Below are 22,375 nucleotides of genomic sequence, written 5' to 3' on the forward strand. Positions count from 1 at the left end.
AAGGGAGAGAGATAGAGAGCTAGAAACGTCGATGAGAGAGAAACATCGACCAGCTGCCTCTTGCACACCCCCTACCGGGGATGTGCCCGCAACCAATGTACATGCCCTTGACCGGAATTGAACCTGGGACCTTTCAGTCTGCAGACCGATGCTCTACCACTGAGCCAAACCGGTTTCGGCGGGAAAGTTTTTCTTGACTCTTCTCTGCCAGCTACCCAGCCCACCACGTCCTGCCACAGAGACTAGATCTTGCACTCGTCTATGCATACGGCTCAGTGACTATCCAAGTCGGATGTAAAGTCATCTAGTAAGCGCTCCAGAGTGTTGAGGGAGTGAAGATGGCCTGGTAAGGTGACTGTTCTGGGCTCCACACACCAGATTACATCCACATTCTGTGTGTCCAGTGTTTTTTTGTTTGTTTGTTTTGTTTTTAATATACTTTCAGTTATTTCAGAAAGGAAGGGAGAGGGGGAAGAGAGAGAGAAAAACAATTATGAGAATCACTGATCAGCTACCTCCTGCATGCCTCTGGGCCTGAATGAAATTAGGCATAATGTGTGGCTGGCAGCTTACAAAATCGAATCCGGACTCTATTTTCATTTTATTTATAAAGTCCACAGGCCAAGACTCTATCCACTGAGCAAAACCAGCTAGGGCTACCGTGTTGTCCTTTTTTTTTTTTTTTTTTTTTTAATTAATTTCCCCTGTGATGCGCCCAGCTATTCATTCCACAAGGTGGGGAGTCCATAGGAGGATTAGTTAGGCAAGGTAGTGAATCATCCAGACCTACGGTTTGGGAGACTACAAGTTCCAGAATGCATCCTTCATTAGTATACGGAGAGGTTGAGGGGGCATTGCCTTCTGGGAATTGTAGTCTTCCAGTTGTTTGTGATGCAGGCGAAACTAGGCGGAAGCGGGGGGGGGAGGGGTGCGGGGACGACGACAGTGTAAACTCTTGACCACGTGACACCCGGGATCAGGTGGTTGGGCCAGCCTCCGTCTAAGAGCTGTGATTGGCTGGCTCTATTACTAACGACGCCACGAGGGGCGGGCCCAGAGGAGCGCAGGCGCACTGCGTTGCTAGTCTTGGGGCCTCTCTCCGGGACACTATGGCGCTCAACAAGAACCACTCGGAGGGCGGCGGAGTGATCGTCAACAACACCGAGAGGTGAAAGCGCCGCACAAGATCCGGGAGGCCCGAAGGGAGGGCCGCAGGAGTGTGGGCGCTGGGCGCTGGGCAGAAAGAATGGGCGAAGAGGGGAGATCGATGGGCTGCGGTGAAGGGGGGGTAACGGCTGGGGGCGGGGCTGGAGGACGGTGGGTGGGCCGCGGGGCGGGGCCGGGCTCCGCCATCAGCTGGGGGTGGGGGTGGGGCGGCTGACGGGGACGGAGGTTGAGGAGGCCTGTGGGGCCGCGGGGGTAGCCCTGGGGTCCCTTTCCCAGAAAAGGCGACTTTTAAGTGATGGGAAGAGTCTTCGCCAAAAGTAATTGCCGTTTATGGGGCTTTGACTATGTTGTTACTATGCATCAGGCCCTGCCCTTCTCCTACCTTATTTAACACGTAGGCCCTGTTACTATACACATTTTACATGTATGGAATCTGGGGGGGAGAGGGGAGCACAGAGAGGTCAAGTAACTTGCCCGAGATCACAGAGCTGTGACAGAGATGGAATTCCAGGAAAGGAACCTTGACTTCAAAATCAATAGGTGAGGCTTCCAGTATGTTCCAGAACTGCTCAGACCAGACTCCGGCTGATCTGAGATTAGATAGAGATCCTTTGCCCGGCGCCTGACACATTTCCTGCCCCGGTGCCGTTTTCTGCCTCTCTTCCTCTTGCATCGCTGTTGGCTTGGGAATTCCTCAAAGTAGAGGTCTCCCAACTTGGAGATTCTTTCTACCAACCCCCTCCCCAGTACTGCTGTCCCCCCTCCTCCCTGCCAGCGTCTGGGCTGCTGGGATGCTCCTCTCGCCTTGCGCCTTGGGCCTTGAGCATCAGACCGGCCCGCGCTGAGCCCCAAGCTCTTGGTCCGGGCGGAAGGAGCTTAGAGGAGCCCGAGTCCCCAGAGCAGATCTGGTGGATCGGAGCCCGGAGCCGGCTCCGGGCAGCACCCAGCCCAGAAGCCGCCCCTCGGGGACGCTGGGTGAGTCAGAGTCTGGAGAACGCCTAGCGCCCTCACCTGAGTGCTGACTCTCGCCTTACCTGCTCGGACTCCACCAGGCCTCCTGTTCCTGGTAACAGCCTCTTTTCTCTGAGCTGAACTTGCCTTTTTCGGTACCGGCCCTCCCTCGGACCCTCCCCAGCGAAGGAAGTTGTGGTATTTGGGAGGAGGAGGAAGGCCCCTGGAACCACGTGAACTTAGACCATCCTTGTTATCTTACAATCGGAGAAACCTCACGTGGCTCTCAGTTGGTTGTCTCTGTGCCCGTGCCAGTCCCTGGCCTGACAGACACTTTGGTGCCCTGTGGTGACGCCGCCCGGGCTGTTCTTACCTCTCAGTGCGCGCTCACGGGGCTGCCTGCCTGGCGCAGGGCTCAGTGCTGCTCAGTAATGCGGTGCCTCGTTCCCGAAAACACCGTGTACGCGGTCTTGGACGTTTAGATTCCCGCTCAGAGTTTCTGTGTGAACCAGTCCTCCTCACTGCAGGTCTGAACCCCCTGCGAGTGAGGAGAGCTACAGGTTTTCCCGGGAAAAACGCCGGTACAGGGCCACCTCCGGCTTCAGCGCCCGGCATCCCTGCAGGCCCAGCTACGGGCCCCGGGTTTCAGGGAACCCCAATCAGCTGTTTAAGTGTGTGATCATGCATTAGGATTCAAAAACAAACCGAAGTTAACCCTGTGGTTGGCAAACTGTGGCTCGAGAGCCACAGGCGGCTCTCTGGCCCCGTGAGTGTGGCTCTTCCACAAAACACCACGGCCTGGGCGAGTCTATGTTGAAGAAGTGGCGTTAGAAGGAGTTTAAGTTTAAAAACTGTGGCTCTCCAAAGAAACGTCCATCGTTGTGCTGTGGATATTTGGCTCTGTGGACTGATGAGTGTGCCGACCACTGCCCTAACCGGTTTGGCTCAGTGGATAGAGTGTCAGCCTGTGGTTTGTTTCCGGTCAGGGCACATGCCCAGTGGCAGGCTCAATGCCCAGTTGGGGGCATGCAGGAGGCAGCTGATGAATGATTCTCTCTCATCCGTGGCGTTTCTAACACTCTCTCCCTCTCTCTTCCTCTTTGAAATCAATAAAAACATGAAAAATAAAAATAAAAAACAAGGAAAATGGAACACCTATCATAGGACTCGGAAGGAGATGGGCGTGACCTCAGATAACTTTACCTGCTTGCCGCAGCCGGGCGGCCCCTCTGCCGCACGGGCCCTCTGGCGGGCAGAGGGCTGGGAAGCTCAGTGGAACCCCACTTGCTCGCCTCTCCCGTGGCCACGGGAGTGGCTTCCTTGCAGCCACGCTGAACTGGGAAGAGGCCACATGCGGGCCCCTGCTTTCAGGAGGGTCCGTCCCGGTGAGGAACCGCGGCTGCAGACTCTCACCAGACCCTCTCCCACCGCAGCATCCTCATGTCCTACGAGCATGTGGAGCTCACGTTCAGCGACATGAAGAACGTGCCGGAGGCCTTCAAAGGGACCAAGAAAGGCACCGTCTACCTGACCCCGTACCGGGTGAGTCCCGGGCTGCTGGCGGGAGCCGCGGCGCCTCTCACTGGGTCTCGGCAGCTTCAGTCTGTGAGCCCAGTGGCCTCTGGACCACGCGATGTCAGCTCCTCGCTCGGAGCCGCTCTGCCACCCCCGCTGGGTCCTAGAACCGCCAGCTGTTTGCGCCGGGCTGGCCCCGGGGCAGGGACTGCCCGGCCCCGCGCTGCTGCCGCAGAGGCCGTGTTCCGGGGCCGCTGCCCGGAGGCCTGCCGGGGCGGGGAGGCTGCTGCCGCCCGGATTTCTGCCGGCGCAGCCGCCCGGCCTCTGCACATCAGAGCGGTCACCGGGGTGACCAGGATGCGGCAGGTCCGGAGCACAGCCCTGCGGAGCGAGGGATGCCGGCTGCACCCAGAGGAACCCAGCGGGCGCTCCTGGGAAAGGCCGGGGCTCCCACGGCTCAGGCTCGCCTCACCCCGGGGTTTGGCGGCCAAAGGGGAGGCTCCACGCCCATGTGGGGGTCAGGCGGTCTCCGGTCACCGGGGCTGTGGGTGGGAACAGGTGGTTCTGCAGCGCGGACGGGGGACGTGCTGTCTGAGGAGGGGCCCCTCCGCCCCCCTCCCTCCGACTCCTCCCGGCCCCCCCCTCCGCCCCCCTCCCTCCGACTCCTCCCGGCCCCCCCCTCCGCCCCCCTCCCTCCGACTCCTCCCGGGCCGCAGCCCGGCCTCCGGGGGGCTGGGGGGCTCGGAGGGCCGGGGCGGCGGAGCCCCTGCTGGCCCCCCTCGGGCTGCCCGCCGCCCTGGGCGGCCCGCCCCGCACAGGAAGCGAGGGCGCGGTGGCGGCGGTTTGGCTGCTGATGTCCGTCTTCTCGCGCTGCAGGTCATCTTTCTGTCCAAGGAGAAGGATGCCATGCGCTCCTTCATGATGCCCTTCTACCTGACGAAGGACTGCGAGATCAAGCAGCCCGTGTTCGGGGCGAACTACATCAAGGGGACGGTGCAGGCTGAGGCCGGAGGTGGGTGCGGGGGGGGGGGGGGGGACATCCCGGGGCTCCCAGGGGCGCTCGCTGCCTTGGAGATGGCCTCTCCGGTCCCTTCCCGCCCAGCTGGCCGCCTCCGGCCCCGTTAGCTCCCAGCACCCACCCCGGCCCGGCTGCTCCGCGGAGGGCGGTTAGGTTGGCGAGGGTGGGAAGTGCCGGCATGGAAGGTGGCAGTGCACCGCCTTGGCAGAGGGGAGGGCCAGGGCTGAGCCGAGTGGGAGCTGGTGACCGGGCGGCCTCCCTGGAGCCCGAGGAGCTGCTCCTGATGCCGGAGGCCCTGCCTGGCAGCTCTTCCGCGGGCGCCTGGACCTCTGCCAGCCCCCGCCCTCCCCGGCCCGAGGCTGGCATTGTCCCTGAGGGGCTCACGGGTGCAGAGTCCCTCCTTAGGCCCCTCGGGAGGTCAGCTCTGAACTTGAACGTCAGTGGCTGTGACGGTGCCTGCTCCTGGGAGGGGCTTGGTGGGGAGGCCCCAGGCAGGTGCTCTCGGTGCCGCGCGGGCGCTGGGGGCCGAGGGGCCGGCGGCTCAGCGGGAAGGTGACTGCTGGCCTGGCTGTCATCCTCAGGCGGCTGGGAAGGCTCTGCCTCGTACAAGCTGACCTTCACGGCAGGGGGCGCCATCGAGTTCGGACAGCGCATGCTGCAGGTGGCCTCGCAAGGTACCGGCTCTGCAGACGGGAGGCGGTGACTGCGCGGTGTTTGCTCCTGGGTTTGGTCACGTTGGTTTTAAACTCTCAGGGGAGAAGCCTCGGCCGGGCTGACAGGCTGGGCGTGGGGGGGAGCTGTGCCTGGCACCGCCCTGTCCTCCCTGCAGGCTCCTGCCTGGCGCGGGCTGGACACTCGGCCGAAGCTGTTTGGCCTCATGAAACCCAAACGCCCTATTAAGCTGCTTGGGGGGCGGTGTGTGACAGGAACCCTCAGACAGACAGACACCTGAAGTGCCCGGAGCTGTGTGCACAGGCAGCCTCACCAGCCCCAGTCCCGAGCCCGCCTCCCTCCCTCCCCTCTCCCTCCCCTCCCCATCCCTCCCCCCTCCCCCTCCCTCCTCCCTCCCTCCCCCCTCCCCATCCCTCCCCCATCCCTCCCCTCTCCCTCTCCCCTCTCCTTCCTCCCTCCCCGCTCCCTCCCTCCCTCTCTCCCCTGTTCTTGTCCTCCCCACTCTGACCTCTGTCCCCATCCTGACCCCTCGCCCTGTTCTGACCAAGGTCAACCCAAGTGCGGGAGAGCCGGTGGGCAGGAGAAGGCCCGTCTGCTGTGCACATCCCGGACCCTGAGCTCCCCTCCAGGGCCCTCCCCCAGCCCGCGGCCGAGCTCACTCTCTCCTGTGCTTACAGCCTCCCGAGGCGAAGCCCCGCCCGGGGCCTATGGCTACTCCTACCTGCCCAGCGGGCCCTATGTCTTCCCCCCGCCCGTCGCCAACGGGATGTACCCCTGCCCTCCCGGCTACCCCTACCCACCGCCCCCGCCCGGTGAGTGTGCCCTTCGCGGCCCCCCCCCCCCCCCCCCGGGCCGGGGCGGCGTGGGGAGACGGCCTAACGGGCTGGCCGCTCACCGGTCCCTGTCCCTCTTGCCGAGCAGAGTTCTACCCAGGGCCTCCCATGATGGACGGGGCCATGGGGTACGTGCAGCCCCCGCCGCCGCCCTACCCGGGGCCCATGGAGCCGCCGGTCAGCGGCCCTGCGGTCCCCTCCACTCCCGCAGGTGAGCCGGCCGCCCGTCCTGGGCACCAGCCCTGGCCCAGGCCGCACGGAGGGCTGGGGACGCGGGGGCCGCTGGGAGCCCGGTGGGCTGCCCTCAGGGGCGCCCAGGCCACAGTGTGGGGCGCAGGGTGCAGAGCTGGGCACGTGCTCGGGTCCAGGCCGGCCTCTGCCTGGGCCTCAGCTGCTCAGCTCCGAGCAGATGGCTCCGGGCCACCTGGCGGGTGGAGACGGGGAGGGAGGACCGGGAGGGGAGGGGAGGGGGGACAGTGGCAGGTGGGGGGCTAAGGAAAAGCCAGGGCTGAGCTGTGGACAGCGGGGTCCAGGCGCCCTGCCCTGAGCAGTGCGGCCGCTGGGCTGACAGCAGCCCAGCCCCGGCGGCTGGAAGCGGAAGGCTCAGCCTGGCGTTTGCCTTCACAGCCGAAGCCAAGGCCGCAGAGGCAGCCGCCAGCGCCTACTACAACCCGGACAACCCGCACACCGTCTACATGCCCACGGTGCGTGCGGGGCGGGCGGGCGGGGGGCGGCCTAGGACGGGGCGGGCGGGCGGGGGGCGGCCACAGGACGGGGCGGCCACAGGACGGGGCGGGCGGGCGGGGCGGTCACAGGACTGGGGGGGGGGGCGGCGGCCATAGGACGGGGCGGGCGGGGCCATAGGACTGGGCGGGTGGGGCGCAGTGGGGCGGAATGGGGTGGCCGTGGGTGGCTGGGGCCTGGGGTGGGGAGACCCTGGCTGGGTTTGAACCTTCTGATTGACCTTCCCTTCCTCCCTCACAGAACCAGCCTCCGCCCCCTCCCTACTACCCCCCGGAGGATAAGAAGACCCAGTAGACCCCGCCTCCCGCCTCTGGTCACTCATCCTCGTCCCCCCCTGGGGCCGGAGGGTGACGGGGCTGTTCCTCTCCAGCTCTGACTATAAACACTTGCCGGGAACGGGCGTCCGGGGAAGGGGGGCCCTTGGCTGGGAGCTGCACCCCCGCTGCCCCGGCCGGAGCCGCACTGCCCGGCACATCCCTCGCTGCACCGGGCTCTCCTCGGCGGGCCCAGCTCCTGTCCTGCTCCAGCAGCTTCTCCCCGCGGAGGGCGCTCCCCCTCCTGCCGCAGTCCGGCTCCCTCTTTGGGCCACGTGGTCCCAGCCCCCGTCCTCCCAGGGCCCAGCCCTGCCACATTCCCAGCCCTCGGCCTGGTGTCCACTCACATTCCGACCCCGGCGCCTCCGCCTCTGGCCGTCACCCCCCCCCATCCCGCCTCCCCCACCACCCCGCCTCCCCCCCTCCCCCCATCACTCCCCCCCCACCCGTCACCCTATCTCCCCCCCCCCCCCCGGCTTCCGGGGCGGGTGGCATTCCCCCGGGCACCGAGGCTCAGGAGGGAGCCCCTGCTTCCTGCTCGTGTTTCTGGGGTTGGCTCCGCTCCCCTCAGCCCCTCTCCCGCCCAGAAGGGGCTCCTGGGCCTGGAGAGCGTGTGCGCCCGATGCCCCCGCTGGGCACAGGCCGCTGCCCGACCTGCCTGGGAGCGCGCCCCCGATGCCCCCGGCCCCTCGCCCCCTGCCGCCCCCCTTAGCTCCCGTGGGCACGCGCCCCGAGTCACCGGCGTGCCCCCCTGGACTGGCCGGAAGTGAGGAGATGGCTCTGTAAAGAGAACGCCCTATTTATTTGACACACAATTCCAGCTAATATATTAATGTGAAATAAACCTGTTTGCACCGTGATCTGTTCGCTGGGATGTGAAGAACCTGGACCGCGTCTGGCTCTGACCGAGGGGCCCGGCCGGGAGGAGAGTGCAGGCGGCTCCGAGGCCCGGGTGTGTGTGTGTGTGTGTGTCCTGTGGGAGGCCCTTGTTCTCGCGGCCCATTGGGGCCCAGGAAGCTAAGGCCTCTCGTCTCCATTTCCCAGCGGTTACTCAGCAACTGTGCCCCCCCGTCCCCGGGGACCGGGGCTGGTGCCGCCAGCAGTGCCCGGAGGAGGCTGGAGGCCGGCCAGCTCCCGGTGAGGCCCTGTGCCCGCTCCCCCCTGGCAGTGCGGCCGGGAGCTGCCAGCTCAGGGGCGCCTGGAGCCGGCCGGACTGGCCCACGGGACATGCTCACGCCCCCTCCTTGTGACCCTTAGTGCCAGGCAGGGGGCAGGAAGGAGCCCAGGGCCATGCCCAGGCCTGTCCCCCTCCCCGCCTCCCCCGCCGCAGCCTGGGCTTGGCCTGGGCGGGTCCTGAGCTCTGAGAAAGCCGAGCCCTGAGTGTCCACTTTCCTGCCTCTTGGGGACCAGGGTGCCCTGTGGAGCGGCCAGGCCCCGCCCGGGCCTCCCCCTCTGCCCCAGCCCGGCAGCACTGAGGGGCGCCCTCCTGGCTGTCCTGGGGGCAGGGCCCTCGGGCGTCCCCGCCTGGCGCAGCCTGGTGCAGCCTGGCCCGTCACCTCGTCACCTCGCTGGAATGTGGCCTGTGGGTGGAGCAGGCTGGCCACCTGCCGGGGAGGCACCTCCCTGAGCCCCCACTGTGTCCGCCCACCCCCACCCCCACCTCCACCCCCACCCCCACCCCCACCCCCGCCCAGGTCGGGGGGCCCATCAGGACATGTGGGTGGGAAGCCCCCCCAGGGAGGCCGCCCCCTGCTGGGGAGCAGGGACCTCCCCGCTTCCGCGGGCGGGCGGGCGGGCGGGCGGGGTGGGTGGGGCCGGCCCGCCCATGAGGCCACCTTCTGCCCGCAGTTCCTCCCAGGGTCCTCGCGGGAGGGAGGGAGGCGCAGGGCCCGTGGCCTCCGAGGTGGTGAAACCCGGCAGCCGGCTCCCCACCTGCCCCGCCCCCCCCGGGGCCCAGGGGCCGCCCGGCCTTGCCCAATCCTGCGGCTTCGCTATCTGCCCCGCGGGCCGCGGCCATGGCGACGCTCCTCTCCCACCCGCCGCGGCGGCCCCCCCTCCTGCGACAGGCCATCAAGATAAGGCGCCGCAGGGTCCGCGACGCCGAGGGTCCCCCGCCCCGGCCGGCCCGCGAGGTAGGAGTGCCTTCCGGGCCCAGCGCTGGCGGGTGGGGCTCTGCGGCCTGGGGTGCGGCCCCCTCGCCGGGGCTGGGGCTCGGCCGAGGCTGTGCTGCCTCCCTGCCAACCCCTGGCAGAGCCTCCGGTCAGCAGAGCCGGCTGTGTCCTCTGGGCCGCCCCTGGGCCTCAGGTCGGGGTCCGAGCCCCCCTCTCTGGTGGGAACACCCCCCCCAGCTCCTCAGGCTCCGAAGGCCCCGGCCCCTCAGGCTCCGAAGGCCCCGGCCCCTCAGGCTCCGAAGGCCCCGGCCCCTCAGGCAGGGCCCCACGGGCAGGCGGCTGGGGGACCAGTGAGCAAGCCCAGGCCCCCGCCATGTCCCCCGTCTCCCACCTCCGCTGCCGCCTCACTTCCGCCGCTGGGCCAGCGCGCCGATAAGGCTGTGCTTCCTCCGGGGGAGGAAGGGGCCCGGCCTCGCGCTGGGGCAGCTGCGCACGGATGGACCTCGGCCGCCACGGGCCCGGGGCCCCCGGAGACCTGCCGGGGGAACAGGTGGGCTGGAGGCCGGGGCTGCTCTGCGCCGAGCCGCCTGCCCTCCAGGCCCTGACCCGGCCCCCACTTTGTCTCTCCCCCTCGTCCCCAGATCGAGCCTCCATCCCACCACTTCTCCCCGGAGCAGGTGAGGACCGGAAGGGGTGTGGGGTGCAGAGCGGGCCGGGAGGCGGCCTGCACCCTCCCAGGCGGCCCCGCACCCTGGCCCAGCCTGGCGGCCACGGCCCCCTCCCTCCCCTGGTGTGGGCGCCCGGGCCTGGTGCGGCTCAGCCTGGGGGGGGGGCTGAGGTGACCCCGTGACCCCGCTGTGCCCCAGCGGGCCCTGCTGTACGAGGAGGCGCTCTACACCGTCCTGCACCGCGTGGGCAAGCCCGAGCCCAGCCACGTGACCGAGGCCTCGGAGCTGCTGCGCTACCTGCGGGAGGTGAGCCGGCACCCCCTGCCCCCCTCCCCCCCTCTCCGCCCTCTCCCCCCTCCCCCCCTCTCCGCCCTCTCCCCCTTCTACCCCCCTCTCCCCACAGCCCGGACTCGGGCACCCTCCTCCCGCCTGCCGCTCCCACCCACGCCCCCTCGCCTCCTCAGGCCTTCCACATGGAGCCCGAGGAGCACCAGCGGATGCTGCAGCAGGTCCAGGAGCTCGAGGTAACCTGCCCGGGCCCCGGGCCCCCGGGCAAGGCCGGGGCTGGGAGACCCCTCGCCGCTCAGGCGCCCTCTCTCTGCAGAAGCCGGTGTTCTGCCTGAAGGCCACGGTGAAGCAGGCCAAGGGCATCCTGGGCAAGGACGTCAGCGGTGAGCGCTGCCCCAGGGCCTCTCCGGCCCTCCCCGCCGGCATCAGCCTGTCCGGGACTCGGGGGGCTCGGCCCCCTGACGCCCCGAGGCTGCCCTGGCGCTGGCGGCCCCCTGCCCTCGGGGTCCGGGGGTGAAGGGCCCGCCCACGGAGCCGCCAACACCCTCCCCTCTCCGCAGGGTTCAGTGACCCCTACTGCCTGCTGGGCATCGAGCAGGGGGTGGGCGTGCCTGGGGGCAGCCCGGGGGCGCGGCGGCGGCAGCCGAAGGCCGTGGTGAGGCACACCATCCCCGAGGAGCAGACCCACCGCACCCAGGTCATCAGCCAGACGCTCAACCCCGTCTGGGAGGAGACCTTCATCCTGTACGTGGCCCGGGGGAGGCCAGCGGGACTTCCTGGCCTCGGGAGGGCCTGGCGGACCCCAGGAGAGGCCTGCTCCTGAGGCAGAAGGACACACAGGGCGAACACACAGGGCGGACACACAGGCGGACACACAGGCGGACACACAGAGCGGACAGACAGGCGGACACACAGGGCAGACACGCAGGGCAGACATGCAGGGCAGACATGCAGGGCAGACACGCAGGGAGGACAGACAGGCAGACACACAGGGCGGACATGCAGGGCGGACAGACAGGGTGGACAGACAGGTGGACACACAGGCCGGACAGACAGGGCGGACACACAGGGTGGACAGACAAGTGGACACGCAGGGCAGACACGCAGGACTGACGTGTGCTGGCGGGTGGGTGAGGGGTCACTGATCTGGGGCAGCCGAGCTCTGACTGACTGAAAGGAGGGGGTGCGGTGGGGGGAGTAGAGTGTACACGGGGGCGCTCCTGGGGGGGGCGCCTCCCAGAAGCCTGGACGCGGGGTTGGCCCGCCGAGGCCTCACCCGTCCTCTCCCCGCAGGGAGTTTGAGGACATCAGCAGCTCCAGCTTCCACCTGGACATGTGGTGAGGCGCCGGCCGCGGGGAGGGGGGGGGAGGCGCCGGCCGGCGGGGAGGCGGCGGGGAGGCGGGGGGCGGGGGGGGCGGGTGTCAGCCTCGGGGCCGGGCTCCCCGGAGGCCCCGCTGAGCTCGCCCTGCGCCCCAGGGACCTGGACGCCGTGGAGTCCGTCAGGCACAAGCTCGGGGAGCTCACCGACCTGCACGGGCTGCGCAGGTGGGTGCGCCGGGCCCCGGGAGGAGGGGCCCTGCGGCCGCACGGGGGGGGGGGGGGTGTGTGTGTGCGGTCCCGGCCCTCGGGCTCCGGGCCTTCTCCTCACGCCCCCTGCCCCACACAGGATCTTCAAGGACGCCCGCAAGGACAAGGGCCAGGACGACTTCCTGGGCAACGTGGTCCTGAGGCTGCAGGTGAGGGGGCGGGGGAGGCGGGGGGGTCAGCGAGGGCGGCAGGGCGGGGCCCAGCTCTGCCTCCTGGCGCCTCCCGGTGCCCGCTCCCGGGCGTGGGCATCTCCTGACCCCCACCCCCACCCCCCCGCCAGGACCTGCGCTGCCGGGAGGACCAGTGGTACCGGCTGGAGCCCTGCACCGAGACCTACCCAGACCGCGGCCGGTGCCACCTCCAGTTCCAGCTCATTCACAAGCGGGTAGGCCTGGGCCAAGGGCCAGGGGCCTCCCAGAGGGCTGGGCGGGCCACCCGGGCGTGCAGGGCTCGGCTCACCCCGCACCGGCCTCCTGCAGAGAGCCACGGCCGCCAGCCGCTCCCAGCCCAGCTGCACGGTGCACCTCCACCTGCTGCAGCAGCTCGTGGCCCACGAGGTCACCCAGCACCAGGTACGCCCTCCCGGGCGGGGCGGGGCGGGGCGGGCCTGGGGCCGCCTGCCCGGCCCTGACCCCCTCCACCGCCCCTCAGGCGGGCAGCACCTCCTGGGACGGGTCGCTGAGTCCCCAGGCTGCCACCATCCTGTTTCTTCACGCCACCCAGAAGGACCTGTCCGACTTCCACCAGGCCATGGCGTGAGCACCCCCCCCCCCGGCCCCCCGCGGGCTGGCAGCCGGAGTCTAACCCGCAGAAATGTCTGTTTGCCTGAACTGTGTGTCTCCGGTTTTGAGTTCGTCACCCGCTTGTACAGTGGGGAGGCTGCCGTGCAGATTCCTATCGCCAGCCCTCGCGAGGCCTCCGCGCTGCCACCCGCTGCCTCCTGCTGGCCCCGTGGCTCAGGGCCGTCACGCTGCCCTCAGGCCCAGGCATGCCCTGCCATCGTCTTAATCCTGGGCATCTGAGTTTGCCAGCCCTGCCCCAGCCCCAGCCCACTTCCCAATGCCACCGCCGTCCTGCGGCAAATATGGGCGCCGAGGGACGGCTCGGCGCAGGGCAGGTCCCATCCCCGGGGCCACAGCAGATGGGGGGAGGGGAGCCAGGCAGGCGCACATGTGAGCTCACAGACATTGCAGTGCCCTCGGGGTCGGAAGGAGGGCACAGCGGGTGCTGCCCTGAGCAGGGGCTGGCCCTTGGCATTGGAGTCAGGGGCAGCTGGGGACACCTGGACAGGTGGGGGGCCAGGTGCGGCTGAGCCTGGAGCAGCACCGGTGAGGAGGGCCTGGTTTGCCCACCGGGCCTAAGCCTGTCACGCAGGGGGCCGCCACCTTCCGGCAGGGCCAGGGCCAGGGCTGTGTCCTCCCCCACCCTCCCACTGTACCTGTCCCATCGCCATCGCCACCTCGGGAAGTCTCCCCTGAGTTATCTAACGGGAGGTTTTCCAGCCAGCGTTTGCTCAAGTCTCCACATCGGATTTTTCAAAAGCAGCAAGAAAGCCAAATTTTTAAAAAAATATATATTTTATTGATTTTTTTACAGAGAGGAAAAGAGAGGGATAGAGAGTTGAAACATCGATGAGAGAGAAACATCGATCAGCTGCCTCCTGCACACGCTCTACCGGGGACGTGCCCGCAACCAGGGTACATGCCTTTGACCGGAATCGAACCTGGGACCTTTCCGTCAGCAAGCTGACGCTCTATCCACTGAGCCACACCAGTTTCGGCGAAAGCCAAATTTTAAAATCACAGTGTCCTATTCTAAGAGATGGGTGGTTAACTCGGGCGCCGTCCCTCCCGAGGCTGGGCTGGGCGCGCAGCGGGCGGGGAGGTGCCCAGCCTGGCCAGGCTGAGGGCTCCCGTGTGCCACAGGCAGTGGCTGGCCTACAGCCGAGTCTACCAGAACCTGGAGTTCCCCAGCAGCTGCCTCCTGCACCCCATCACCAGCATCGAGTACCAGTGGATCCAGGGCCGGCTCCAGGCGGAACAGGTGGGCGGGGGCGGGGTGAGGGGGTGGGGCAGGCAGGGCCCAGGGATGGGAGCGGCTGTGGGGACCCCATCCTGCAGCTCGGGCCTCACAGCATCTCCTGGGCACCTTCCTGGGCTGCAGCGGGAGGAGCTGGCCGCCTCATTCAAGTCCCTGCTGGCCTACGGCCTGTCCCTCATCCGGAGGTTCCGCACCGTCTTCCCCCTCTCGGTCGCCGACTCCCCAGCCCGGCTGCAGTCTCTGCTCAGGTCCGTGTGGTCGGGGGCGGGCACGGCGGGGGCACCTGCAGGGTGGGACGCTGTGGAGGGCGGGGTGTGGGCAGCAGGCTCTGTCCTCACAGGGTGCTGGTCCAGATGTGCAAGACGAAGGCCTTCGGAGAGCTGTGCCCGGACAGTGCCCCGCTGCCCCAGCTGGTGACCGAGACGCTGCGGGTACGGTGCCCCCTGGGGGTGGGGAGGGCGTGTGCCTGGGCCGAGCAGCCCCCCTGCTCACTGCCCCGTTGCCCGCAGGCTGGCACGGTCGAATGGTTCCACCTGAAGCAGCAGCACCATCAGCCCATGGTGCAGGTGAGGGGCGGGGCGGGCGGGGGCTGGGTACCTGCTCGCCCAGCCCGCTCAGCTGGCCTCTGTCCCCCAGGGCCTGCTGGAGGCGGGCAAGGCCCTGCTGGGCCTGGTCCAGGACATCACCGGCGACCTGCACCAGTGCCAGCGCACGTGGAACAAGATCTTCCACAAGTGAGCGCGGGGCGGGGAGCGGGGGGCGGGCCCCGCGCGGGCCAGAGGGCCCGGCCTGTGGCACCAGGTCACCCGCTGGCCCTCCCGCAGCACCCTGAAGATCCAGCTCTTCTCCATGGCCTTCCTGGAGCTGCAGTGGCTGGTGAGTCCGGGGCCCAGGCCTCTCCCGCGCCCTCCGCCCCGGCCCGGGCCCTGCCCACCTCTCCGTCCCCTCGCAGGTGGCCAAGCGGGTGCAGGACCACGCGGCGGCGGCGGTGAGCGGCCCGGTGTCCCCGGAGGTGGGCGAGAGCCTGTTCCAGCTCTACACCAGCCTCAAGGAGCTCTGCCGGCTGGGCCCGGCGCCCTCGGAGAGGTGGGCCGCCCGCCGCGGGCAGCGGGTGCACAGGGCAAGGGGGGGCCCCTGCTGGCCCGGCCTGCCTGCCCCAGGCTGAGCCCGTCCCCGCTGCCCCCAGGGATGGAGTGCTGGCCCTGGACGGCTTCCACCGCTGGTTCCAGCCCGCCGTCCCCTCCTGGCTGCAGAAGACGTACAGCGTGGCCCTGGCCCGGGTGCAGCGCGCGGTGCAGATGGACCAGGTGGGGGCGGGGCCTGGACGGGGCGGGGTCTCGGCTTTGGGGCGGGGCTTGGGGCTCTGCCGGAACTTCAGGACGTTCAGAAGCAGGTCACTGGGGATAAAGGATGCTTTTGTTTTTCATTTTTATTATTTTAAAAAAATGCATTTGTATTGATTTCAGAGAGGAAGGGGGAGGGAGAGAAACAGAAACATCAGTGATGAATTACGGATCGGCTGCCTCCCGCACGCCCCCTACTGGGGACCAAGCCCAGAACCTGGCCATGTGCCCTGTCCTGGAATCCAGCTGTGACCTCCTGGTTCCTAGGTCGGCACTCAGCCCCTGCGCCCCGGCGCCCGGCCAAAGGATGCTCTTAGGCCAGCTGTATGCAAATGCTGCCTCTTGTTATCCTTGGCGCTGTGGCTTCCCCTTACAGATGGATTCTTGCAGGGGGTGGTGAGGGCGGTGGGGTTTGGGGGGGGGGGGCTGTGGGGAGGGGAACCTGGGCGGAGCCCTGCCCAGCTCGGTTTGCAGATGGCAGGAGCAGAGTGCTGTGGGAGGGAGGAGGGAGCAGGCATGGGTTTAGCAAGCTCCCAGCTCTCCTCTCTGACTGCTCTCCGTCCCCCAGCTGGTGCCCCTGGGTGAGCTGACCAAGCACAGCACCTCGGCTGTGGACCTGTCCACCTGCTTCGCCCAGATCGGCCACACGGCCCAGCAGCTGGACTGGCCCGACCCCGAGGAGGCCTTCATGATCACCGTCAAGTTCGTGGAGGTGCAGCGTCTCCCGCGTCCTTCCCGCCTCCCGGGACAGCTTCACCCGCCCGCCCACCCCGGCTCTCCAAGGCCTGCTCCCGAGTCCTTGAGATTCCTGTGCCTTCGCCCTCTGCCCCTCCTGGGTGCCCCCCACTGACCACCCCCTCCTCACCCAGGACACCTGTCGGCTGGCCCTGGTGTACTGCAGCCTGATAAAGGCCCGGGCTCGGGAGCTGGCCGCAGGCCAGAAGGACCAGGCCCTGGCGGCCAACATGGTGAGGGCCCGCGCTGGGGCTGGGCTGGGCGGGGCGCCCACCTGCCCCTGCTCAGGAAGCTCTGCCCCCCAGCTGTGCGTGGTGGTGAACGACATGGAGCAGCTGCGGCTGGTGATCGGCAGGCTCCCGGCCCAGCTGGCGTGGGAGGCGCTGGAGCAGCGGGTCGGGGCTGTGCTGGAGCAGGGGCAGCTGCAGCACACACTGCACGCCCAGCTGCAGAGCGCGCTGGCCGGGCTCAACCACGAGATCCGCACGGGCGTCCGCACCCTGGCCGAGCAGGTACCGTGTCCGACCCCAGTGACCCTGGCCCACCCATCCTCAGCCTGAAGCTCCCCCAGCTCCCCCAGCAGCTGATGTCCAGCCCCCAGTCCTTCCTGAGCGCCCCCCGCTGTTCTGTGTCGGCAGCTGGAGGTGGGCATTGCCAAGCACATCCACAGCCTGGTGGGCGTCCGGGAGTCGGTGCTGCCGGAGGACGTGAGTGGCCGCCCTCTCGCCGACCTTGGCCGGCTCTGTGGGGCTAGACTTGACGGGGAGAACGGGCCGGGCAGAGGCTGGATGTCACGGGAGTCCCGACGCCGGGCACAGGGGCCCGTTCCCTCCCGCGATCGGGCAGGGCCGGGTGGGCCGGGCCGGGCCGCGCTGGACGTGTGCCCCCTCTCCGCAGGCCATCCTGCCGCTGATGAAGTTCCTGGAGGTGGAGCTCTGCTACATGAACACCAACCTGGTGCAGGAGAACTTCAGCAGGTGCGCGGCTGCCTGCGCCGCCCTCCCCCTGCTCCCCGCCCCCGCCTGGCCCCCCGGGAGGAGGCCCGGCCTCTGCCGAGTGCTCGCCCCAGGGTCGGGGGCCTCACTATCCGACATCCTCTGCCCTCTGCCCCGGGCCATCCGGCTCTGCCCCTCACGTCACGGGCAGCTGGTTTCCCCTCCCCTGACGCGGGACGGTGGGGGATGAGGTCTGGGCGTGGGGTCTGGACAAGCTGGACTCAGACTTCAGCTTCGCCGCGGCCGGGGCGGTCTTGAGCGGTGACTCCGCTTTCTGTGGAGACGGCCGTAGTCCTGGCCTCTGTTAGGGCTCAGGGGGTCGCCGATGGGCTGGGAGCGGAGCTGCACAGAGGAGGAGGCCCTGAGCGGCCGGCACCGCGGCGATGGGGTGGCGCTAGATCCCCCGCTCCACTGCTAGTGACGGGGGCTTTTAAAATGTATATATTGTTGTTGATTTCAGAGAGCAAGGGAGAGAGAAAAAACATCAATGATGAGAATCATTGATCGCTGCCCCCTGCACGCCCCCACTGAGGATCGAGCCTGCAAACCGGGCATGTGCCCTGCCCGGAATCGAACCCGGGACCCTTCAGTCCGCAGGCTGATGCTCTATCCGCTGAGCCAGTCCAGCTAGGCCGGCAGCCCACCTTCTTCATTTCCTAAGCCCTAGAATGCCAGTTGTTGAGCTTCGATTTCCACCTAAAACGGAATTGAATCTCCACCCAGAGAGGAACTTTACTCTCCGCCGCCTCGGACGCCCTAGGACAGTGATGGGTGCGGGAGCACGTGACTAAGTCAGCTACGCCTAGTGTCGGCTCCACGCTCTGCACCACAGCTTTGTACTTAACGGCCTGGCTCCACGTCGTCACGTGACATGCCAGCTGTTCAGGTGGTGGTTAGGCCTGGGGCTTGACCGCCCCCCCTGGGCAGCTGGCAGGGGCTTGTCCGGGCGGTGTGCTGAGAGCCTGTTTGTTTGGCCACTGCCGTCCTGGCCCAGGATCAGTCACTGGGGCCCATGGTCAGTCACCGGGGCCCATGGTCAGGCACCGGGAGCAGCCTCCCAGCCCTTGTTTGTTGGGGTTTGATGATCCTGAGGCTTCTGCCCGAGGCTGCGAGACACGCTGGGGAGGACTGGCCCAACTCCCCGCCCCTCGCCCTCAGGAGACCAGCCCTCACTCCCTGCCTGGGCCCCGGCCAGCCCACCTGGGAAGTAGGTGGGGGTGAGGTGAGGAGAGCTGGGATGGGCCTGGGTTCCTGAGGTCCCTTCTCAAAAGCATCTCTGCCTCCTCCTCTTGTCTCTCTGTCCCGTGTCCGGCCTCCCGGCGCCTCACCCAGCCTTCTGACCCTGCTCTGGACCCACACGCTCACGGTGCTGGCCGAGGTGGCCGCCGCCCAGCGGAGCTGCGCCCGGGCCTCCAGGAGGCTGGAGGTGGCGCTGCAGGTAAGAGCCTGCGGGGCGGGAGAGCCCGTGGGCGTGTGCGGGGTCCCCTCTGACCTGTCTGCTCGTCCTCCAGAACCTGGAGATCTGCTTCTACGCCGAGGGCTGTGGCCTGCCGCCCGAGGCCCTGCACACGGCCACCTTCAAGGTACGGGCTTTGGTGGGCCTGGGTGGGGGGCCGGCCCCCCTGTGCTCCCCTGTGCCCAGGAGAGCTCCGTGCCCACAGTGCCTCGCACCCAATGAAAACGTTTAGCCCTGGCTGGTTTGGCTCAGTGGATAGAGCTTCAGACCGAAGGGTCGCGGGTTCAATCCCGGTCAAGGGCATGTACCTCGGTTGCAATCCCCGGCCCAATCGATGTCTCTCTCTCCCATGGAAGTTTCCCTCTCTGTCTCTCTCCCTTTCGTCCTCACTCTCTAAAAACCAACGGAAAAATATCCTCGGGTGAGGATAGCAAAACTACAACAAAAAACACGTGGGCTTCTTTTTCAAAAAAAAAGAAAAAAGGCGGCAGCAGCAGCAGCACGTGAAGGCGGCGTGAGGGTCTGAGCATGGAGGGTGCCAGGGGTGGCACGCCTGTCCGCCAGGGCAGCCCTGAGGGCGTGTCCCCGGCCGGGGGTCCCGGGCGCCCAGAGCTCTCCGGGTCGGATTAACGCCTCCCTCCTGGCCGGGAGCTCCGGAGGGCAGCGCCGGCCGAGCGGAGTGTGACCGTCCCGGTGACTCTGCGCGGCCCGTTCGTCCGCAGGATCTGCAGCGGGACCTGGAGCTGCAGGCGGCCTCCAGCCGGGAGCTCATCCGGAAGTACTTCAGCCGCCGCCTGCAGAGGCAGGTGAGGGCCCGGCCCAGCCCCGCCCCAAGCCCCGCCCCGACGCAGCCCTAAGCCCCGCCCCATCGAGCCCCGCCCCTGACGACGCCCATTGCCCCGCCCCCAGGCCGAAACTACCACCGAGGAGCTCGGGGCCGTGACCCTCAAGGCTTCCTACCGCGCCTCGGAGCAGAAGCTGCGCGTGGAGCTGCTCAGCGCCTCCAACCTGCTGCCCCTGGACGCCAACGGTGCGTGGGGCTGTCCGCTGGTCACTCCGGGCCCCCGGGGGCTCTGCTCGCCCAGCGGGAGCTCGAGATGCACTTCCCCCGGCTGGCCAGGAGGGGGCAGTGCTGCTGAGCAGGCACAGCTGCAGGGCGTGGAGGCTGGGAGGGGGGCGAGAGGAAGGGCTGGGATATCCTTGGCCATTGTACCCCCACCCCGCCCCGCCACTTGCCAGGCTCCAGCGACCCCTTTGTCCAGCTGACCTTGGAGCCCAGGCACGAATTCCCTGAGCTGGCTCCCCGGGAGACCCAAAAGCACAAGAAGGACCTGCACCCGCTGTTTGATGAGACCTTTGAATTGTGAGTGGGTCCCACGCCTGCAGCGCTTCCCCGGCCCTGGACCAGCTCCTGCTGCCTGGGCCCAAGGGGCTCCCCTGAGGTGACCTCCTTTGGGCCGGTGGGAGGGGCCCCTGGGACAAGCGTTTGCTGGCATCGGTCCCAAACCTGCTCCCGGGGAGGGGCCAGGCTGTGGGGGAGACCCCCATGTCACTTCCAGGGAAGGGGCCTGAGCGGAAGTCCTCTGACACCCGCGGCCCAGCCCCGGCACATAGGGCCCCTGGTTTATTTTTTATTTTATTTTTGAGGGATTACAAGTTTATTCGATCACCCCCACACCAGGTGGCTGAGCCTGGATGGCTCCAGCCCATAGGACCCCGGTTTAAAGCACCGGCCCAATCAGAGCATCAGGCCATGTGGCCCATACTCTGCAGCCCCTCCCTCCCCCCAATCTGGCATCTTTCCCCCAGTCCTGGCCTGTCCTGGGGAACAGGAGGTGAGCCCAGTGGGGGGGATGGCAGTGGCAGTGTGTGGGGTGGGCAGCCAAGCCCAACTCTGCCCTCCCCCAGCCTGGTGCCCGCGGAGCCGTGCCGGAAGGACGGGGCCTGCCTGCTGCTCACGGTGCTGGACCACGACACGCTGGGCGCCGATGACCTGGAGGGCGAGGCCTTCCTGCCCCTGCGCTCGGTGCACGGCCTGGATGGCGCTGCGGAGCCGGGGGACGTGCCCCAGACGCGCCTGCCCCTCACCTACCCCACGCCCAACGGTAGGCCTGAGCCCGGCGCTGGGGGGCGGGGCGGGGCAGCCTGAGGTCAGACTGCGGCCCCAGAGGTGACGCGGCTGGAGCCAGCGTGGAGGCTGATGCTGCTGAGACCTCCGGGCCACGCGTGGGGACGGTCTCTGGGGGAGGAGGTCACCATGCCCAGGGAGGCCCGTCTTGCTAACAGGACCAGGTCACGTTTGTGCACTCCGGGCCAGCTCCACTTACCTGACACACAGTATTAACTTTTCAGTCTGTACAGCCACCCAATGAGGCAGGTTGCTATTATTATTGCTATTTTATAGACTGAGTAAACTGAGGCACAGAGGTTAGCTAACCTGAGGTCCTCATATTAGAAGGTGACAGGTCGCCTGCTGTCCCCCCCCCCCTCCGAACCTAACCCCCCAACGCCTCTCTCCACAGGGGACCCCGTCCTGTGGCTGCTGGAGAGCAGGAAGGGGGACCGTGAGGCCCAGGCGTTTGTGAAGCTGCGGCGGCAGCGAGCCAGGCAGGCCTCCCAGCATGCCCCACAGCCAGGGAAGTAGCCTGGAGGGCGGGCTCCGGGCAGGGGCAGGCTCTCCTGGGAGGGCTGGTGTCCCCCCGCAGGGCAGCCCTCCGGCGCGGCCTGACTCTCAGAGGGCTCTGCCAGGCCGGAAGGCCCGGAGTGCAGACCCTCCGGTCTCCTGCCAGAGTGGGCCCCGCTGCTGGGGACACAGTATTTATACCCCCTCCACCCCCACCCCCACCTTCAGCCTCAGCCTCAGCGTTCTCTGCCAGATCCCAGCACCGGGCGGGGCAGCTGTCACATGCTGCCCTGCCCCTCTGGGGGGAGCGCTGGCCAAGCAGGGGCTCAGCCATCTGTCCCCCCGGAAACCGATCCGGCCCCTGGGCCTCCTCTTCAGCACCCCCGCTCAGACTCCTTGGGCCAGGGCTGTGGAAGGAGCCCAGGCTAAGACCGGCGCTGCCGGGAGACAGCTGGCAGGCAGGGGAGTGGGCTGGCATGGAGGGCAGGAGCAGGAAGGACAGCCTGGCTAACCGTATCTACTGAGGACCCCCCCTTACCCCTCCCCCCCCCCCCCGCCCCAGCCAGTGCAGGCCACCTAAACGTGTTCTGCGCAAAAATAAAAACGTCGCAATCCACCACCCTCTCAGAAAACATGCTGTTTGCCTAAGTGGGCCCAGGTGTCAGGTCATGCAAACCTGCCCAGCCTGCGAGACACCTTGGGCTGCCCCCACCCCGCTGCCCCATCTTACAGGCAGGGAGCGAGGTGGGGGTTACTGATGCAGGAGCAGATGCGGGGCAACTGGCACTGCTGGTATTTGGGCCAAGAGCTTGGAACAGAACTTGTCTGTGGCCGCTGCCAGCACCGGGGCTGGGACTCCAGGGGCACCGAGGGCGGGCAGCCTCCAGGGCAGTGGCCTCCGTGCTGGCAGTCAAACGTGCTGGGAGTCACACGTGCTGGGAGTCAGGCCTGAGGCCGGTTGTCCTGGCTGCGTGGCCCTCGTCAGGTCGCCCTCTGTGAGCTGCACAGGGTGACGTGAGGGAGGTCTGAGATGGAACTTCTGAGGCCTCAGAGGAGCCCCTTAGCCGTTCGCTCACACCATCCAACAGGCCGGCTGAGAGCAGGGGAGGGAGGATGTGGTGCGAAGGCCGGGACCCTCAGCCCTCGGACAGGACATCTCTGGGCTTTTCTCCTGTTTCTGTGAGAAGCCCCTCGGGCCCTGCCGTCCTTCGGAAGCAAACAAGCCGGTGGCGCTGTCCATCGAGCTGGAGGAGCGTCGCAGGGCCAGGAGGTCTGTCTGGGCTCAGAGACTACGGGCCTGGGAGCCCTTGGCCT

At 67.7% G+C, this 22,375-nt stretch overlaps 2 protein-coding genes across 6 annotated transcripts; both read left to right on the forward strand.

Annotated features, from left to right (window-relative positions):
• The first annotated feature begins 1,052 nt into the window (after nt 1-1,052).
• On the forward strand, nt 1,053-8,074 carry WBP2 (WW domain binding protein 2). Of its 3 annotated transcripts, none has more exons than XM_084862629.1 (8): nt 1,053-1,168; nt 3,552-3,660; nt 4,510-4,645; nt 5,233-5,350; nt 5,978-6,135; nt 6,245-6,367; nt 6,784-6,860; nt 7,141-8,074. In XM_084862629.1, the coding sequence occupies exons 1-8, from the start codon at nt 1,110-1,112 to the stop codon at nt 7,192-7,194; spliced, it is 834 nt and encodes a 277-aa protein (XP_084718755.1). In that variant the 5' UTR covers nt 1,053-1,109; the 3' UTR covers nt 7,195-8,074. The 3 variants fall into 3 exon arrangements, with proteins under 3 accessions (XP_084718755.1, XP_084718756.1, XP_084718757.1); XM_084862630.1 differs by having other exon boundaries at nt 5,233-5,325; nt 6,001-6,135; XM_084862631.1 differs by lacking the exon at nt 5,978-6,135 and having other exon boundaries at nt 5,233-5,325.
• A 1,001-nt stretch (nt 8,075-9,075) lies between these two features.
• UNC13D (unc-13 homolog D) lies at nt 9,076-21,954 on the forward strand. Of its 3 annotated transcripts, none has more exons than XM_084862650.1 (32): nt 9,081-9,346; nt 9,967-10,002; nt 10,192-10,299; nt 10,458-10,517; nt 10,598-10,664; nt 10,842-11,025; nt 11,575-11,619; nt 11,759-11,827; nt 11,949-12,018; nt 12,150-12,254; nt 12,349-12,441; nt 12,521-12,624; nt 13,795-13,912; nt 14,033-14,157; nt 14,250-14,340; nt 14,419-14,475; nt 14,546-14,643; nt 14,734-14,785; nt 14,862-14,995; nt 15,096-15,216; nt 15,821-15,964; nt 16,122-16,220; nt 16,293-16,499; nt 16,626-16,694; nt 16,885-16,964; nt 18,315-18,420; nt 18,494-18,565; nt 19,161-19,244; nt 19,348-19,468; nt 19,678-19,801; nt 20,347-20,543; nt 20,961-21,954. In XM_084862650.1, the coding sequence occupies exons 1-32, from the start codon at nt 9,230-9,232 to the stop codon at nt 21,080-21,082; spliced, it is 3,279 nt and encodes a 1,092-aa protein (XP_084718776.1). In that variant the 5' UTR covers nt 9,081-9,229; the 3' UTR covers nt 21,083-21,954. The 3 variants fall into 3 exon arrangements, with proteins under 3 accessions (XP_084718778.1, XP_084718776.1, XP_084718777.1); XM_084862651.1 differs by lacking the exon at nt 9,081-9,346 and adding an exon at nt 9,742-9,875; XM_084862652.1 differs by lacking the exons at nt 18,315-18,420; nt 18,494-18,565; nt 19,161-19,244; ... (2 more) ...; nt 20,347-20,543; nt 20,961-21,954 and adding an exon at nt 17,024-18,308 and having other exon boundaries at nt 9,076-9,346; nt 16,885-16,988.
• Nucleotides 21,955-22,375: the final 421 nt, after the last annotated feature.

This window comes from Pipistrellus hanaki (assembly GCF_964339955.1).
Source record: "Pipistrellus hanaki genome assembly, chromosome: 16".
Lineage (NCBI taxonomy): Eukaryota > Metazoa > Chordata > Mammalia > Chiroptera > Vespertilionidae > Pipistrellus > Pipistrellus hanaki.

Excerpts from the sequence above, each read along its gene's own strand:
- UNC13D (XM_084862650.1), top strand. The coding sequence starts at position 9,230 with ATGGCGACGCTCCTCTCCCACCCGCCGCGGCGGCCCCCCCTCCTGCGA. Across the intron at positions 16,695-16,884 it reads AGTCGGTGCTGCCGGAGGAC|GCCATCCTGCCGCTGATGAA; the intron begins GTGAGTGGCCGC and ends CCCTCTCCGCAG. Across the intron at positions 19,469-19,677 it reads GCTGCCCCTGGACGCCAACG|GCTCCAGCGACCCCTTTGTC; the intron begins GTGCGTGGGGCT and ends GCCACTTGCCAG.
- WBP2 (XM_084862629.1), top strand. The coding sequence starts at position 1,110 with ATGGCGCTCAACAAGAACCACTCGGAGGGCGGCGGAGTGATCGTCAAC. Across the intron at positions 1,169-3,551 it reads ATCGTCAACAACACCGAGAG|CATCCTCATGTCCTACGAGC; the intron begins GTGAAAGCGCCG and ends CTCCCACCGCAG. Across the intron at positions 5,351-5,977 it reads GGCTCTGCAGACGGGAGGCG|CTCACTCTCTCCTGTGCTTA; the intron begins GTGACTGCGCGG and ends CCCGCGGCCGAG.